Source organism: Eptesicus fuscus, chromosome 7, assembly GCF_027574615.1.
Source record: "Eptesicus fuscus isolate TK198812 chromosome 7, DD_ASM_mEF_20220401, whole genome shotgun sequence".
NCBI lineage: Eukaryota > Metazoa > Chordata > Mammalia > Chiroptera > Vespertilionidae > Eptesicus > Eptesicus fuscus.
In genome coordinates, this window is record NC_072479.1 from 55,879,350 (window position 1) to 55,896,565 (window position 17,216).

The following is a 17,216-nucleotide window of genomic DNA, read 5'->3' on the forward strand; positions in this document are numbered from 1 at the left end:
ATTAGGCAGGCCTGCTCAGCATAGAGAAGGGAGAAGGTAGGAGAGGGGAAATAGAAAAAAGAAAGCACTGTGCCTAACTATAGAAAAGTGACACCCCCATCCCCCCAGCTCCGCTGTAAGCACCCCCATGAGAGTCTGACCTCTGCAAAGTCAGAGGGAAGGGACAGGAGAAATCAGCCCTAATCTTCCACATGCCCTCTTCTGAGGGTCCCCTGTCCCAACCCCCTCATTGGTTCTTCTAAGGATATTGTAAAACTAGAGTTGAGAGTTAAGATTTGTGTGTTTGCTTAGAGTAAACTTAGGTAACTATAGAGAAGGTGGGATGTTACCAGACCAGAAAGAGGAGGGGGATAAAAAGAAACCATCAGACATTGACGTAAAACTAATTCACATCCACTGGTTTATTATTGATCACGGGGCATTTCACATCGACACTAAAATTCTTTATTGCAAGTTTTACAATAATCAAGTAAATTCAGTCCAAAAACACAATAACCATGATGGAGGGGGGGGTGAGGTGGGGAGATTCTACCTATAGACTGCCTCTCTGAACTGAAAGTTCATTTTTATTTTCTTTTGGCTCCTCAAACTGAACAGCTCTGAGAGGCTCTCCAGATGCATTTAGCTTTGTCTGCTGTCTTCCCCCATCTCCTCCCAGCCTCCCCCCACAACAATAATACAAAAGAACTTCATAGCTTTGTTCTCCTTAAAATGACTTCCCTCTCACTAACCTCCCCTGGTGCATTTTCAATGCAAAAGGCCTAAGGAAAGAGGGGGGAGAGAGGGAGGAGGAGGAGAAGGATGAGAATTAGCTTTAAAAATCTCTTTCATTTTTTCTTTTCCTCATTTCCCCTGAAATTCACCCAAACCAGACCAGCACACCTTGCAATATATAATTTTTGCAGTTTTTTTTTCTTAAAAAATAAATAACCCCCCAAAATGGCCTTAAAAAAAAAAACAAAAACAAAAAACAACCCAGCAGGTACCATGCTAAGACAACATCACATGCTTTAAGGGTCCTTAACAGTAGAAGGGAGAGAAGGGCAGGGGGCTTGTTTGTTTATCTGTTCTGTCTGTTTGGAACTGACAAGGGATAAGGTGGGAAGAAGAGAGAAAAGAACCAAAATATATATATATTAAATTCTATAAATAAGAGTCAATTTGTATGTGAGGGGAGGAGGGGGGCATGGGGTGGGGGCAGGGTGTGAGTTATGTTTTATAACCTGGTAATGTCCTCTGCCCGCTGCGGCTCCTGCGTCGTGGCGCCCTGGGAGTGGTCTTCAGAAGTGCCCGGGGTGGCTGCCGAGAGGGTGCTGGGCGCAGCGCCGGCCGGGGGCGCTGACCTGACTTTGGTGTTGGGGAGTCGGTGGTCCTTCTTCCATTTCATGCGACGGTTTTGGAACCAGATTTTGATCTGCCTCTCAGAGAGGCACAGCGAGTGGGCGATCTCGATCCTTCTCCTTCGGGTCAGGTAGCGATTGTAATGAAACTCTTTCTCTAATTCCAGGACTTGCTGCCGGGTGTAGGCTGTCCTCGAGCGCTTGGGTTCCCCTCCGTTATAATTGGGGTTCACTGGGGGGGTGGGGAGGGGAAAAGCAAATAGTGGGGTTCAGAGGCAGCAGCTCCCTGCCCCCACCCTCACCCCGACCTCAGCTCTGTGGAACGGGAGGAGGGGGTGGTGGAAATAAAGTCATCAAGCTAAATGGGTTATAAAGAAGTTGGAGGAAGCTTGGAGACTTTGTAGTGTAATAAGAGGGGAATCCTCATTGTAACGACACTGAATTATTTATGCGCCCTTAGAAAGCGAGCATAGTTTTCACACATACATAACAGATCGTAGCACATGGCTCGGACTGCCCAGAGTAGCTAAGCCATAAAATTTATGGGGGATGTAATTACCCATTCTCGCTCGTAAATCCAGTTCAATTGTGCTAACCCAGAGTAGCTCCTGGAGAGAGAGGGGGAAGGAGAGAAAGGAGGACGGGGGCCAGAGGGGGCCGGGGAGGGTGGGGAGCGCTGGGGAAGAGGGGAGGGAGGGGGAGAGCAAAAAGCAAAGTTGCCTACCCGTGCTAACGTGGATTTTTTTCATCCATGGGTAGACTATGGGTTGCTTGCTGGCGTTGCTGGAGGGATGGTCAGGGGCTGGCTGGCTGCAGGCTGGCGGGGCTGGGGACGGGGAGGCGGAGGCGCCTGAGAGAGGCGCCGGCTCGCAGAGCGGCTGTGATTTCTCTGGGTGGTGGTGGCCCGCCTGGGCAGGCCCGTGGCCTCTCGAATTGCCCGGCCCCTGGAGGCTGGTGCAGCTATACTGGCGCTCGGGGTAGCTAGGGCGCGGAGGCGGTGGTGGGTACAGCTCCTGGTGGTGATGCTGGAATCCCGATTCCCTGGTCCGGCCGTAATATTCCGGACTGTGTTCAGGGATGTAGCTATTTTGCGAATATTCTTCGCATGGAGGAAATTTCGGATCGATGTAGTTAGAGTCCATCAAATACGAGCTCATGATCATTAATTTCTGGAGTGGAAAATAATTTTTCTCGCTTTGTCGTTTTTCTGCTCCATAAAGCCCTCCTACTAGCTAGCGACCCTGTAAAGTTACTTTCACCATGTGACTCCGCCGGCCAATCACACGGAGCAACCCAGTCCCCGGATAAGGAACCGAATCGCTTTATTCAAAATGTATCCAATTTTTTTGTGTGTGTGGTGGTGGTGCTGCTGCTGGGGTGGTGGTGGTGGTGATGTGGGGTTAGCTGGCAGGGGCTGGGGTGTCTCAGTGCGCACCCCACAGGCTGACAGCCCTCCCCTGTAAAAGGAGGGGAAGCCCCAGCGTTCCTCCCGAGCCTGGGCATTGAGGGGCTGTGGGGAGGCTGTGACTCAGCCCCCTCCCGAAGTCTCCCCTTGAGCTTCCGATGGGCCCCTTGGGCCTCAGCTCCTGAGCTTCTCCAAAGGTTTCCATTCCTGGTGATCCTGTCTGTCTGTGTAGGTCACCGGGCAGCGCCCCTCTTTTGCAGGAAGAGGAAGTTGAATGAGGACTGGAGTGGAGGTTGGATGGGGAGGAGCCCAGGCTGAGCCCAGGGGGCTGAAGAGCCTGGGGTGCCCCCCATCCAAGCATACCAGAGTCCAGCCCCCTCCCGTGTATACACACTCACCCAACCCTCTGGCCCGGGGGGCCGGCGAGGCAGGGTCCCAGCCGGACCTGGCAGGTAGAGGCAGTGGGATGCAAATGATTCTGACGTCATTTCTGGAGGTCTGGGGGTTGAGCCCCGCTGAAGAGAGACAGGAAGTGGTTGGCAAAAGCAGAGTTCAGAAGCCTTGCCCTCCCGAGCACCCACTGAACCTCCCTGTCCCAGCCCAGGAACCTAGGACCTCTCCTACTGCCGGTTGCTATTCCCACTCTCCATTCGGCCTGGCCTGCAGCTTTCTGACCACCGCCTCCAAGCTGCTTGCTGAGGAGCCCGGGCAGGGAGCAGAGAGATCGGCCGGGAGTCAGCGCCCGCCGGAGACGTGTCCCGCCCAGGCCCTGGGCGCTCTTCCTTCTCCATCCCCACAGAGGGCAGACCTAGCTAAGAGGGAGGCCGGCCTGTGTGGATAGCGCTTGCTTGGGGCCAGGGATTGTATCCATGTAACACATGTGTTTACATGTAAACACACATTCCCAGAGGCCATATCCAGGCTGCCTTCCAAAAGCTGAGGGGTGAGCTCACCAAGCTGGGAGGGCTGGGTACACCTAAGCAGGGGAGATGTCTCCAGATCATTCCTGCCCCCTCGCCTTTCTCTGCCACCAACCCACAGGAATACCTTTGTGCCCGGGGTGGCAGGGCCATGGAGGGGGGGGGGCAAGAAGGGTTGCTTTTCACCCCCCCCCCCAGATAGGGATGGCCATGTCCTGCCACCAATTCCAATTAACTGATCCCATAACACAGAGTTGGGGGGGGGGGTGGCAGAAGGGAGAGCCCAGGGAGGGAGCCGGGTCCCCTTGTTGTACTTGATAACAATTATAGTTTAAAATCATAGCTTGCCGGGGCTCAGCTATATTTTACTTGATAACAATAAAAGTGACACATAAAGTTAACTGTTTATGTTTTATTTATTAGACTAAATCTGCCAGTGGTGGTAGGAGCGCTTGCCTCGTCGCTACAGCTTTTATAGGGCTGTAAAACGTCATAAATCAGTCTCGCGGAATCGCCCGCACTCTTTGTGTCGGCGGCGGCGCAGGGCTGGCGGCCGCTGGCTGCCTGCTCCCTCCTTTCCACGAAAAGTCGTAATGTGATTTTTCCCCCTCTGATTTTATTATTATGATCGCCGCCGTGATTAGTCAATCTACCTTTAATTCGCCGCCCTACGCTGCCTCCTCCCAGCCCAGCCTGGTTGACACTTGAATAAGTACCTTTTAAAACGGCATAACAACTATTTGAGGGTTTAATTAGAACATCTGCAATTAAGGGAATGAGGAGGGGAAGAGAAAAAATAAAGCCCTTGTGAGAGGAAGACTGAAGGCGGGAAATTCTCAACCTGTCTCTCACCACCTTTGGGATGCAAGAGAGGGTCCCCACTTCCAAATTAGGGCTCACCCTAAGGCAAGAATTACACTGGGCCACAGCTGATGTCCCAAGGAGCTGATCCTCCACCTGGGCCCCTTCCTTCCTCAATGCTCAGGCCTCCCACCCTCAACCCAGGTGCCTGGGGAGGGGGGTCCCTGGATACCCTCTCCCAAGTAGATGATGCCCTGCCCCCTGCCATCAGGTGGGCGAGGGAACAGGAATTCCCTGGAGGTGTACCATCTCTTGGAGGAGATTCCCAAACATTCACAGACCCCCCACTCCTGTCCGGGACCCTCGTAGTGTGAGGACTGGCTGCTTTGGTTGGAAGAGGAACTTGAGACTTTGAGGAGGGGAAGGTTGATAGTGGTTTGGAGTGTGTCAGGGTTTTATTTTTTGTAATTATTGGTGGTGGGGGTGAGAGCAAGAAGAGGGCAAAGGGAAAACAATGCTGAATGCTGACCTACATGAAAGTCTGAGCCACTGCCCCAAGGCGAGAGCCAAAGCGCTGGGGAATCTCAGGTGGGGGGTAGGGGAGCTAAAGGGACTGAAAGCCTCCTAGCCCCACCCCCAACCTCCCTTCCAGGCCAGCACCTGGGTCAGGCTGCCCCACCCCAATCTGGCCCAGATATTCTTTTTCCCACCTGACCTGGTGAGGTCTTGGCCTGGCTCCCCTTCTCCCAACCCTCACACTCACCTTCTGCCAGCCCTGCCTCCACCTCAGTCCTCACTTCTTCTATCTCCTTACCCTCTTGGGCTTGTTAGGGAGTCCTTCCCAAGGCATTGCCCACCCCACATCCAACGAACTTACTCCCCAGGATTCTGAGCTCCTGCAGGTGGCTAGAGGGAGCAGCGGGAGCAGGAAACCCACTTCAGGCCAGTGTGTGTAAGTAGATACAGAGAGTTCAGATGCCTCCAACTAAATGTCAAATCTGTCTTTGGTTATTACAGCTAACAAATATATATATATACTACTAATGTTTATTAATACATTAAATGCATCCTTATGCAGCCACAAATATATGTGTGGTTCTCATTGCAGGCTTGCACAGCTAATTCAACATGCACATTCATAAAGTGAAATCTGGGCGATTCCCCCCAATATGCCCACACTTATCTATATCACTTACCAAAAAAAACCTCTCTTTGGGCTTCTATAGCTTAATAACAAGGAAGTCGCCTATCACATGGGGAAAATAGCAAGCCAGACTGCACCACACACATACATACAAACATTTTCACTTATTAGCAGTACGGAAATCAAATCCTTACGGAAGACTCCTGCACTTAGCACTGGCTTAATTGGGTGTGTGTGGGGGGGGGGGGGCACTAAAGCAGCGGCTCTCTCCTGCACTGACTCCTCCGGTCCTGCCTCCTTTTGTGCATGACCCTCCTGCCTCTGGCCTTGCCAACCCAAGGGTCTCTCTACTCTCTCTACTCTCTGGCTGGCTCTGCCCTCCACCTCTCTCTGGCCCAATTTTATTTTTTTTTCTGACTACCTTTTGCCAGCTTTTAAACACTCTCCGAATGCCCCCCGACCCCATATCCTTTCTAAATCTCGATCTGGTTTCTCTTTCGGAAACATGTTTCAGTACAAAGCGCTTCCCTTCTGACACCGCTGAAGAAAAATATGTGTCCATTGTGTGCGAGGCCTTATTGTGCCCGGATTACCATACTGACCGTTGGATAACCCATATTCCTCCCCTCCCCAGTAACACGCTGCCGGCTGAGAGACCTCAGCGGCTCCACAGATTCTGTGCTGCATTAAAATCCACCTCTCAGACTCCCTGAATTTTCCTAGGGAGAAAAATAAATGTGAGGACCAATGTAGGGTTTGGAAAGCAAAGAGAAGGAAAATGAGAGTCATTCCTTTCCCGTTCACAGAAGTGCAGGGTTTTGCTTTTAGTGGATGTATGTGGTTTTTGTTATTTTAGAGATTGGAAATGGCAACATATCTCTTTCTTCTTCCTGAAATAAATTGACTTTTAGATAGTATGCAATCAAATAATTCATTTCATTTTTATTTTTTTTTCTCCAAACAACCTGAAAACCCCAAACTAAAGCAAGACTCTTATCCCATTTCCCCCCTGTGTATGTATGTATGTATATATGTGTGTTTTGTCCCTTTCTAATGCCAGCAGGCAGGGCTAATGTATGCAAAAGAATATGCAAATGCTTAATTGATTTTTTCTTAAATCTCTTGTCAGTAAAAGTAATGAATTGGTCTAAAATGATTTTAATAACCTGGACGTGTCACCAGAAAATACTCAACCTTTTTTTTTCCTCTCTCCTGGAATCGCTTATAGTCTTGGGGGGGGAAAAAGCAATCATGGAATGTTAATTTGCCCCCCTTTAAAATATTAAAGATAAATTTCCCTTGTTTGTTCCAAGACCATAGGCAAGGTCCTCTCATGGATTTCCCCCTCCTTGCCTTGCCTTCCTTGGAATTCAATTTTCCTCAAATCTCGTTTAAAGTGGCTTTTTAAAAAGTGGCCGCATTTTAATATTGGTTAGACAGAGTGACCTGCATTTCACCTCGGGTGTTTGACTTGTTCCAATAGGTCACTGCCATGGGGTTATTGATGGGGAAACTCCATTGAAATTTGTCTCTTCGCAAATGGCCTTTAGATCTTCCAGTGAGTTCAATAACTAGTTATAATGTGGAAGGGGAAAAATGAAGGCCCTGGGCTAACGAATTTGATGTTTCATTTTTATGCTGGAGAAATTGTTAGTTAGAAGAGGTTGGCTTCCCCACCCCCTTCTTTGCTCATCCTGGCCTCACTGACCCCCACTCCCGGCCAAGGCTGCTGGATTATAACCCCTTTAAAACTTGGACTGGGATGTCCCTTTCTCCCTTGATGTAAGCTTTAATTCTTATTATTATGAATATTATTGTTGTCAAAATTCTGACTAAGGGTGCAGGAAGCTTGCGTTCCTGGAGATTTGTGACCTGAGCTTGCTTGTTTAGTGGGGGAAGGACTTTTATTTTTTAAAGGGGCTTAAATGCAGTTTTGAAAGATTCGGGAGTTAAGCTGGCTTTAGGGTCTTTTATGGAAGGCTCCCCGGCCTGGTGCTCTCAGAATTAAGGTGATGATAGGAAGCTTCCATCCCTTTCAGGGGTTGATGAGGGCATCTGCCCTCATCTGTTTGTGGCCTCTGAGCTGCCAGAGACCCATGGGATCAGGCACCCAGGACCAAAGAAGGCAGAGACTGGAAAGTTTAAGGATAGACGGAGAATTCCATGGAGCAAGCAAGGGAACCCTGGGTCTCCTCCAGGGTCAGAGACAGAATTCATGGAGACTTGGTCTAGTCTGCCGAACTTCATAAGAAGGGCGCCCCACAAAGCCCAACGCCCAAAGACAGTGCGTTTTCGTGAACTGAGGAGAGCAGAGGACAATGATGGGAGGCATGGAGATTTTATAAGGTTCCCCTTTTGCTGGAATCCTCAAGGAGTGGGAGAGGATAGGGCAGGGGGAGAGAGGAAGGTCTTTATTTTATTCTCCCCAACCACAGCCAAGTTGGGGAACCCTTGACTTGTCGAGAGAAGCCTCGGTGAGAAGGGATTGTGTAGAAATCATCTCTCCAGGCTGACCCAGCCATACCGGAGGTTACCATTATTAACCTCAATAACAACAAGAACATCATTCCCCCACAAATCAGCTGCCTGGGTGCCTCAGGTCCTTCTTCCAGGAACTGCTCCTTCTCTTTTCCTGCCGGAAGGGCTCCAGTTTGCTCAGCCCCAAGTTTCCCCTTGAACAAACCCACCCGCTTCCTACCCCCTTCTGAGCCTGGGTTCCGTAGATGGGAGTCATTCCAAAGGCAAGCACTGATTTCTGGGTTAGGGGAATCGAGGCCAGTATGTCAGTGCCTGAATCCAGGGCGCCACTTCCCTCCATCCCCTCGAACCCAGAGGCAGGAAGTACCTCGGTGCCACCTGTGCTCAGACCAACTTTCCTAGGCAGAGCCGTGGCCCCACTGGGGTCGGGAGCAGCCCTTCACCGGAATCTCATAAAAAATGGGAGAGTCGGAGAAGGGGCCCTGGGCGCTGGGGGGTCGGCCTGGGAGAGGACCCCGGCCCGCGCCGCCCAGCCGCGCGGGGATCCACGGCGATCTGGTCTCAACTTGCCCGCAGCCCCTGCGCGTGGGCCCCAGCGGGCGAGTCCCTTCCCCCGGACGCTCGCCCGCCTCGGCCCGCACCTCGGCGGCTCCCTCGGAACCCCAGACCCCCAACCTCGGGCCTCGCCCTCTCCCCGTTTTAATTACGTGATTGATTTTCGCTTTGGCCGCGTCGAGACGCCTCTGCCTCCGACCGGTTTTAACCTCTCGGTTCCCTTTTTGTCTCTCCGAGTGCTCCTGCCGCGCGGCAACTCGCAGGCTGCCCCCGGGCCGCTGCCTCGCCCTTCACACCAACGAAATGGCCCTCCCGGCTCGGCGGCCGGGGCTGCGGCCGCCCGCCCGCCGCGCGGGGCTCTGCGGCTGCGGAGCTGCCCAGCCGCCCCCTGGATGGTCTGCGCTCCATTCTTCTCTACGAGGGGCGGCCGCGCCGAGTTACCGCCGCCCGCCTGGGGCCGGCCGGCCGCGGCGGTCTCCTCCCCGCCCCGAGAAGGGGGTGCTCGGAGGTCTGCCCGGGACCCGCGGAAGCGCAGCGCCCGGCTCCGGGCTCAGCGGGGAGCTCCAGCCTCGTCCCCGTCCCCAGACTCGGCCCTGCGCCCGCGGCCCAGAAGCGCCCAGAGGAGCAAACATGGCCACAACTGTCCACCGCTGCGCCCCGAGCGGGACCCCGGGGCTGGGGCTCGGAGCCCCCCACCTGCACTTGGCCGTTCAGTCTGATGTCGCCCCCCAGCCCCAGACAGAGGCCCGGGGGAGGCAGCCGCCGCCTCTGCCCCGCGGTCCAGGGACACGCCGCAGTCCCTGCATCCGAGGGGCTGGAGGTGAGGCCAAGGAAGGGAGAGAGGGGAGAAATTTTAATGGACGAGTGGAACAGATGTGGGGTGGGGAGTGGAAGGGGAAGACTTGAAATAAAGAAGAGAAGCCCTTTCCCCCACCCTAGCCTTTCTTGCCTCCACACACACACACACACAACCAACCCTTTTTCCCTCCCCAAACCGCTGGTGTTCCGCTTAATGTCTCGTCTATTTACAACTAATAAACACCTCTCTGATTATTCTCCCACGGTCTGTTCATCCTTTGATCCTTTCCAAGGAGGCGAGCGATGACTTACTATTAGCAGTATTTGATGATTACATTTTCCCCCTCGGGGAGAGGAGGGAGTTGGGAATGGATTTCTCACTGGGGAAGAAGTTCAGTGAAACTTGAGTTGGTCGCAGTCTTCTCCCTGCACCCCCCTCTCCCCCACCATCTACAACACCCCAACCTCTGCTCCCCCAACCTCCTTCCCCAGCAGCAATGTTGCTGGGTAAATAAGAGTCCGCCTGCCTGGCTATTAGGATTCTGGAGACGTTGGCATCTGTAGCAATCATTAGTCAAAGCCGCGGAAGCCAAAGGAGCCGAGGAGTTGGACAGAAAAAATCTTGGAAATGATATACAGGAGCCGCGGAGGCATCAATCCCGCCGATAAGAGTGCGGCTGCCGGGAGCAAGGCGGCCGCTTAATTGGGCCCTGGGCACCCGGAACAATTGGGGATGGGGCACCTATGGGTTGGGCAGTGACCCTGGCACCATGTGGGCACCCTAAAAAAATAGCTAGGGGCTTGAACACCCCTTCCCCCAATGTCAAAGGCCCAGTTGGGTGGGATGGGGGGACTCATGCCTGTGTCAGCTTCACCCTGGGAGCCAGGAGGGGCTGGGCTGCAGGACTCTGCCTTTCTTCAGTTCCCTGCTCCTTCGTGGCTCTCTTAGGAGGTGCTGCAGGTTCGGGGGGCCTGGGCTGGGATTGCAGATCACAGGGACAGTCTGGACAGAGGCTGTGGTCCCTAGAGTGGATTTTCAGGGGACAGATAATTCAGTTGCACTAGATTTGAAGATAGCCTTGGAAATAGCAACAGAATCACTTGCTTTAATAAGCAAAACATCCAAAAGATATTTGTTCCCTATCCCCACTCTTTATTGATCACAGAGATAGAGAGACAGTAAGTTTAAATCCTTCCAGACGGAGAGCTATGCCCCTACATGTAGATGTGTGCATTATGAAACCATCTCTAAACATATGTTCTAATATTTAAGTTTCTGCAAAGACTACAAAGATCTCCAAATATTCTGCTTCAATAAATAGCTGTTTTATGAGTGGGGACCCTTACATAAATCAAGATAAATTTTTCAAAATAGAGATTGAGCAACACATATATAGTTCTTTCCAAGTGAGAAGAAAAAAACCCCACCAAATATTCATCTAGATGTTTAGAGAGAGAGAGAGCTGTACCAATACATTCTAGCATATACATCGAACTCTATAGAAGGATTGGTAATGTGCACACAGGAATTCGACAGAGGACTGTTATGTTCACTGTGGATCTATAAATCTAGAGATCTATAAATCTGTATTTAAATGTGGAATAGAGAGAGATGTAAAACATACATCCTGTTATAGAGACATAGAGCCGTCCATAAATACATTTTCACGTGTACAGCTACAGGATTGTTCAGCTCTCTATAAAGACACCTGAATTTTTTCTGGAGTCCTAGGAATGAGGGCAATTCTCTAATGCTTGTGAGTTTGGGGTGCCTGAGCCCAGAGTTCTCTGGGAAATAAACAAGGGTACACCGGAGCCTGTGCAAGTGCTCAGAGAGCCCAGGAACTCATATAATCTATGGCCTCATTCCCAGCATGTGCAGACATTTCTCTGGCGGTGGATAGGAGCCCTGATGCCTGGGCCTGAAAAACGTCCTGATTTACTGAGCCCAAACTGAGATGGAGGTAGAGGGCTCTTTACTTCTTTTCCCTTCAGCTCCTTAGCTCCAGGCTCAGGGGAGACCCGTGGGAAAAGGGGTGTCTTTAGGAGGGGAAGGTTCATTAACATTACAAAATGGAGTCATACAGGTAAAATATGATTTTGTTTGCAGAGAATTGGGTTAGAGAGAAACAGGGGAAGGCTGTGAGCTTTCACACACACACCCCTGCACCCATCTGAGTTACATAAATCCAGCACCACAGCACTGCAGAGTTCCCTCCATTCACATGGTGCTAGCTGGGGACTTCTATATGCTTCACTCCCACCCCTCTTCCTAAGTTCTCCCCTAAACACCTTGTTCCACCTGGTCAAGAAGGAGTTCGAGTTCGGGGCTTAGGAAAGGGGTCACAGGGAGAGCAGAGCCCCCGATGAGTCATGGTGTCTACCATCAGGCTCAGAAGCTGATTGCTTGGATGTTGGTTCCTTTTTAGTTGAGGGGTTGGGGGAACAAGGTCTGTGTGGACAAAAGGAAATGAAAGGTTCCTCGGGTGATTTTTAAATCTGGAACTTTGAGGAGGGGAATCACCAATGAGCTCTTTTCTTACTGGAGGTGGAAATTTTTGGGAGCCCTGGATGTCCTTTTACTTTCCTTCTTTGGTTTTCTGGGGAAAGGGCGGTATAGAGGGGCCCCAGGTGGGCTTGGGGAAGTGCAATCCAATCTTGCTGGCCAGATTGGGGGAGAGTGATTTACAAAGCAAAACCTCAGATGCTACTTCCTGAGAAGTCACCAGATCAAAACAGCTCCTCTAGGCTTTTATGACCCAGTCTCTACTCCCAACAGGAAAAGCACCCTCAATAAAACCTTGGCCCACGCCCCCATCCTCTATCCAGAGGAGGGGCAGAGACACAATCTAAAATGAGAGACCTGACCCTTACTTACTTCACACACACACACACACACACACACACACACACACACACACACACACACAATGGGCTTTCTAGGTGACTTTTAAAATAAGTATCTACTAGATTTTTCTCTACTGCCTGAGCAAAGAATCAGCCATGAGAGATTTGGAATTTGAGCCTGGAGCAGAGGGTAAGGGTGATTTGATCAGATGAGGGTCTGGCTTCATAGTCCCTTGTTATCTTCCAACTCACCACAACCCAACAGGCCAACAGAAGACTAAAGGTCACCAAGAGCCTGGCTGCCACCATCTGTGGGGGCTTCTCCAGGGTTTTGCTTTTCCAGAGAGGCAGAAGGAAGGAAACTGGACAGTTGCCCAGGGCTTGAGGGCAGAGGTGGGGAGGGCATGACAAATGGTCTCCAGGCTGGGTGGGTGGGAAGAATGAGGCAGGGCAAGGACTGGGAAGTTGGTTCAAGACTGGATTACTGTGTGCAGCCTGGGCTTCAGACCTCTTTCAGACCATACTTAGGCACATACATGTACTTCTGTGTGTTCGTTCATGTGTGGTGTTTGGGGTCAGGGACTGGGAGAAATAGGGATCCTTCTAGGGAAGACCTGGTCTACTCTACCCCTCTGAGAGCTGTGGCAGGCCCAGTACTGAAGGATCCCAGGGAACTGAGCCGACACATTCCACCGAGCCCATGCAGGGCTGCAGATCATGGGAGAAATTTCTCTGTACTTGTATCAGGTGTGAAGAAGTAGCTTCCTACCTGCACTGGCTCCCCAGCATGCCCAGAGCCTTCTAGTCAACCTCTCTTTGTAGCTTCTAAGGCCTGGCCATCAGAGAATGAACAAGGTGCTGGATTACCTAGTGTAACTTTCCCAAGTCCCAAATTCTATCCCCTGTTCCCCCTACACAGTGATTTCTCCTGGGTGTTGCTGCTCCCCTTTGCCCTTCAGTGAGCCTTAGGAATGGGAGGGGGAGATAAATCCCAGGGTTCTCCAGGACTCAAGGACCAAGAGATCTCTATCACCCCAGTTCAGCCTTCCAAATTCCTTTGGCTCCTGGGGCCCCATCAAAGCCTGGGAAGGAGATATTGTTAGAACAGACACACCATTCTGGGTTACCAGGACCCATTAAAGGGGGATGTGATTTTCTTGGCCCTCTAGCAGCTTCATTTCTTCCTTATATTGAATCTCTAACTCAAAGATCCCTAACTTGGGGTCCTGATTTTTCCCCTTCTCCACCTCAAAGGGCTCCAAGATCTCCAGACCCACTGAGGAGGAGGCTCAGAGTGGTGCTTGTCTCCTCAGCAAAAGAAAATACAGAATTGAAACCCAGCCCAAAGCAACTACACACAGAGAGGAAGAGTCAAAGAGAAAGAAAAAGTTTACATGGATATTAGGAGGGGTTAAGCAATAAAATCTCTCTTCCCAGTGCCTGCTTAGACATCCAATGCCCCCCCCCCCCCCTGTCTTTCCCCAGCTTTATGGGATCTGGAAACTCTAGTGTGAGAAATCCACACTGGAGGTGAGGGTTGGTCTCAGACAAGACTACCACACCACCTACCAGGGAAAAAGAACGTGTGTGCTTTCACTCTTAACCCATGAAAGAGTCAATGGAGCAGTATGAGGAAGGTGGTGTGGAAAGTGGGGGCTCAGTGGTTTCCAGAAGAGCTGCCTTCCCTCTGGCTTCTCTTTCTAATCCTTCCCACCTGTGGCATAGTCCCTAAATCAGCCCTACCCAGAAGACAAACAAACAGGAGGGTCCTGACAAAGCCCAGCTCAAACCGGGTTACCCCTCCCATCCTGCACCCCTGAGGCCCCTTAGAGGAGGGCTTAGAGTTCCCAGGGGCACAGCCCTTCAGAACTCCCACCCCTCAGTCAGCTCAAGAGGACCAGAGATCAGAAGGAGAAGGGGAGAGGCGGAGAACTCAACCAGAAAATTAACCCTGGAACAAAGTCCTGGAGAGGGGTGGAGGCATGAGGAGTACCTGGTCTGCACTCATGAGGTGGCTGGGTCAGGGCCCAGCCCAAAATGTTTAGGAAGCACACACTTCTGTCATACATGCACACTCTCTGTGCCATCAAATGCCCTTGCTCAGAAATAGTTTCTCCACCCATTGCTTGTTCTGACCAACCCATGTATACATAAACATTGAAATCCACACCTTCAGTGACTGTGTCCTTCGACAGCTATTGGCCAGGACACAGGATCATCCTGTAGATAAAGCTAATGACTCCTGGAACATTTCCAGAAACACAAATCAAAAGAGGCCTCTTCTAATCATCACGCCTGCCCCCAAGAAGATTGGAAGAAAATGATAACTTGTACAAGGTGAGTGTATAGGGAATAATCATACTCAGAATTTGAATTCAGGGTTCGAGTTCATATCCACACCTGCTGCATAGTTTGATCTAGAGTCCACATCTATAAAACCTAGAGAATTGGGTAGGATCACACAGGCCAAGATGGGAGTAATCCAGAGGACACCCTCACAACTTCTGATCCCTGTACAATTGAGATTGACCTCCAGGTACAACTTCGTTAGAATAGAAGCCACAGGCTCTCCACAGCTGGTTCAGGGACAGAGGCCAGAACGGGCTCAGCATCACTCCCCTGGGCATCTGAGATAGGGCGAACCCAGGCGCTATAGGGAGTGGTGGGGAGGGAGGGAGCCGAGGTGGAGGTAGGGTGAGGCGAGACAGAGACCCAAGTACTTTGGGCTGATTGGTTGGTGAGGGCCATGTGACCCTACTCAGAGCATTCCTGATTGGTTGCTTGACCCTTCTAGGGTTAAAGACCTAGGAACAAAATTTAAAGCTTTCCGGGTTGGCTGGGGCACCTGACTGCCCATCCCCCCCCCCTCCAGTGGACCCCTTCAATTCCAGCGCGAAGTGGGGGTGGGAAAACCAAGAACCTCATGCCCAGTTTGTATTTGTCCTACTTCCGTTCATCCCACTACAAAACAGCAACAACAACAACAACAAAAAAACTGGCCCAGGTAAATTATTTGAGAGGAAGGACCATCTATTATTATTGGGATAATAAGGAGTGACATTTTTGAGCCTAAGAAACAGAAAACGGGACAAGGAAGTCATAGGCCCCCTAAGAGACGCTGTGTAACCCGAGTACACCGCCCCACACGGAGCGGAGGGAATGGGAAGAGATTTGGCCAGGAGTCGGGGAAGGCTGAGAGTCCGGCCCGGGTGCGTGTCTTTGCCCTGCCTCAAATCTTGGTTCAAGACCACGAGACTCGCTCCTTAAGGCCTTGAGGAGGCCGGATCGAGGGGAAGAATTATAGACCAAGGGAAACTCCCATCTCCCCACTGCCTGGTTGGAAAGTTTTCAGAAACCCTCAAAAGCACAGACTGGTGGGGAGGGGAGAGTCGAGGAGGGCCAGAAATGAGGAAGGGAGAACCTGAGAGCTAACTTTCCAAATGGGCTGCTGAGGAGAATCCTCGGGGATCCGAACGCCCCCCCCCCCGCCCCCCAGGAAATAAAGAACTAGGGAGGAGGGTGGGGAGGCCGAGGCTAAGCTACAAACCGAGGCGGCGCGGGGAGGCGTAGGATTTCCCCAGTCCCGGCGCCCGCGGTCCTCACACCGACGACCGACTGCCAGGGTGGGGGCTGGGGCTCCAGCTCAGACACGCTGTATTTGGGTCTCTGTCCCCCTTCACCCTTCCAGAGTCTGCCTGGGCTCCCTGTCGGTGCTGGATCCCTGCTTCTTCCTCAGTCTCTAGGGCGGTAGGAGCAAGCCAGCAGCCTCCTCTCCCCGTCCCCCAAATGCACCCCTTCACAAAGCGGGTGCCTGGACCCCCTCGTGCTCCCAGGCAAGCCCCCACTATTCTGGAAAGGCGAGTAGACCTGGCTCGCCCCTCCTCCCCCTCCTCTTTCCCCAAGTTGCCCTCATTGGGACCGCCTTCCCCCTGCTTCGGAATCCCTCGAGATTCTGGTGGGCCCCTTCCAGGAGCCCGAGTTCACATGTTGCCGCTTTCCTGGCTTAGCTCTGGGTGCCGCGGTGGGGGACCACTCACAGGTGCGGAGGACACGTGCCTCCCAGGCTCCTTCCTACAAACCTGAAGGGAGCCCAGCCTGAGACTGGGCCAGGGTGCCATGCCCACACTGGGCCCTGTGGCCCCATCCACCAGAACCCACTGCCTCCTGAGGGCTGAGGCCTTGCCTGGCCAGCCTAATAAAGAGGGTAGCCTCCATTCCCCCACCCACTTATGCTCCACTCATAGCAGTCACCTCTAGGCCTCCCGGGCCTAGTTTCATGGTTGGCCAGGGCTAGGGGTGCCAGGAAAGACCCCAGCAGCTAGAGGGAGGAGGAGGCGTGAAACCACACTGGCCCCAGACAGACTAGAACCCCAGACCACTGAGGTTGAGACAGCTGCCCACCCAGGCCTATTGGTGAAGAAGGAGTGGGTGCGTTAGGAGCCCTGGGGTTCAATTGGCCACCTTTAAGATGCTTCTGTCATTTCAGCTCAAAGCCTGTGGGTTCAAAAGTCCTCCTTCCCCAGCTGCCCACCCTGCCTGGACTCTGGGTCACTGGCCAAGGGCCACACTGGCCCTTCCCTGGACCAGAGGCATTTTGCGCTTGCGCCTACAGTTCACACACTCCTGCAAACACCCACCAAACACCCATATGTGGCCGCTGTCTTTCTTCCCAACTGAGGAGGGAGAGGGGGTCAGGGAGACCTGGCAAAGCTCTAAAGAACCCAGGCCTCTCTTTACCCCAGTTGACTCATAACTAGAGGGAACAAGGGCAGGGAGGAGAGGGCTAGTCTGGGGCGACAAGCTCCCCATCCTCCTACCTCCCAGCGGCTTCTCTTCTCCTACCCCAGCCTGACGGTGCCTGGGGCCTGGGGAGGCCTTCTTCCCCTCCCCTTAATGAGTAGGGACTGCCTTCTCTCATGAAGTGGGAA

The 17,216-nt window shown here is 52.3% G+C and overlaps 1 protein-coding gene across 1 annotated transcript; it reads right to left on the reverse strand.

Annotated features, from left to right (window-relative positions):
* Window positions 1-400: 400 nt before the first annotated feature.
* On the reverse strand, window positions 401-2,657 carry HOXC4 (homeobox C4). Its single transcript, XM_054718438.1, has 2 exons — window positions 2,065-2,657; window positions 401-1,572 (listed from the first exon to the last, which is right to left on the reverse strand). The coding sequence occupies exons 1-2, from the start codon at window positions 2,501-2,503 to the stop codon at window positions 1,217-1,219; spliced, it is 795 nt and encodes a 264-aa protein (XP_054574413.1). The 5' UTR covers window positions 2,504-2,657; the 3' UTR covers window positions 401-1,216.
* Window positions 2,658-17,216: the final 14,559 nt, after the last annotated feature.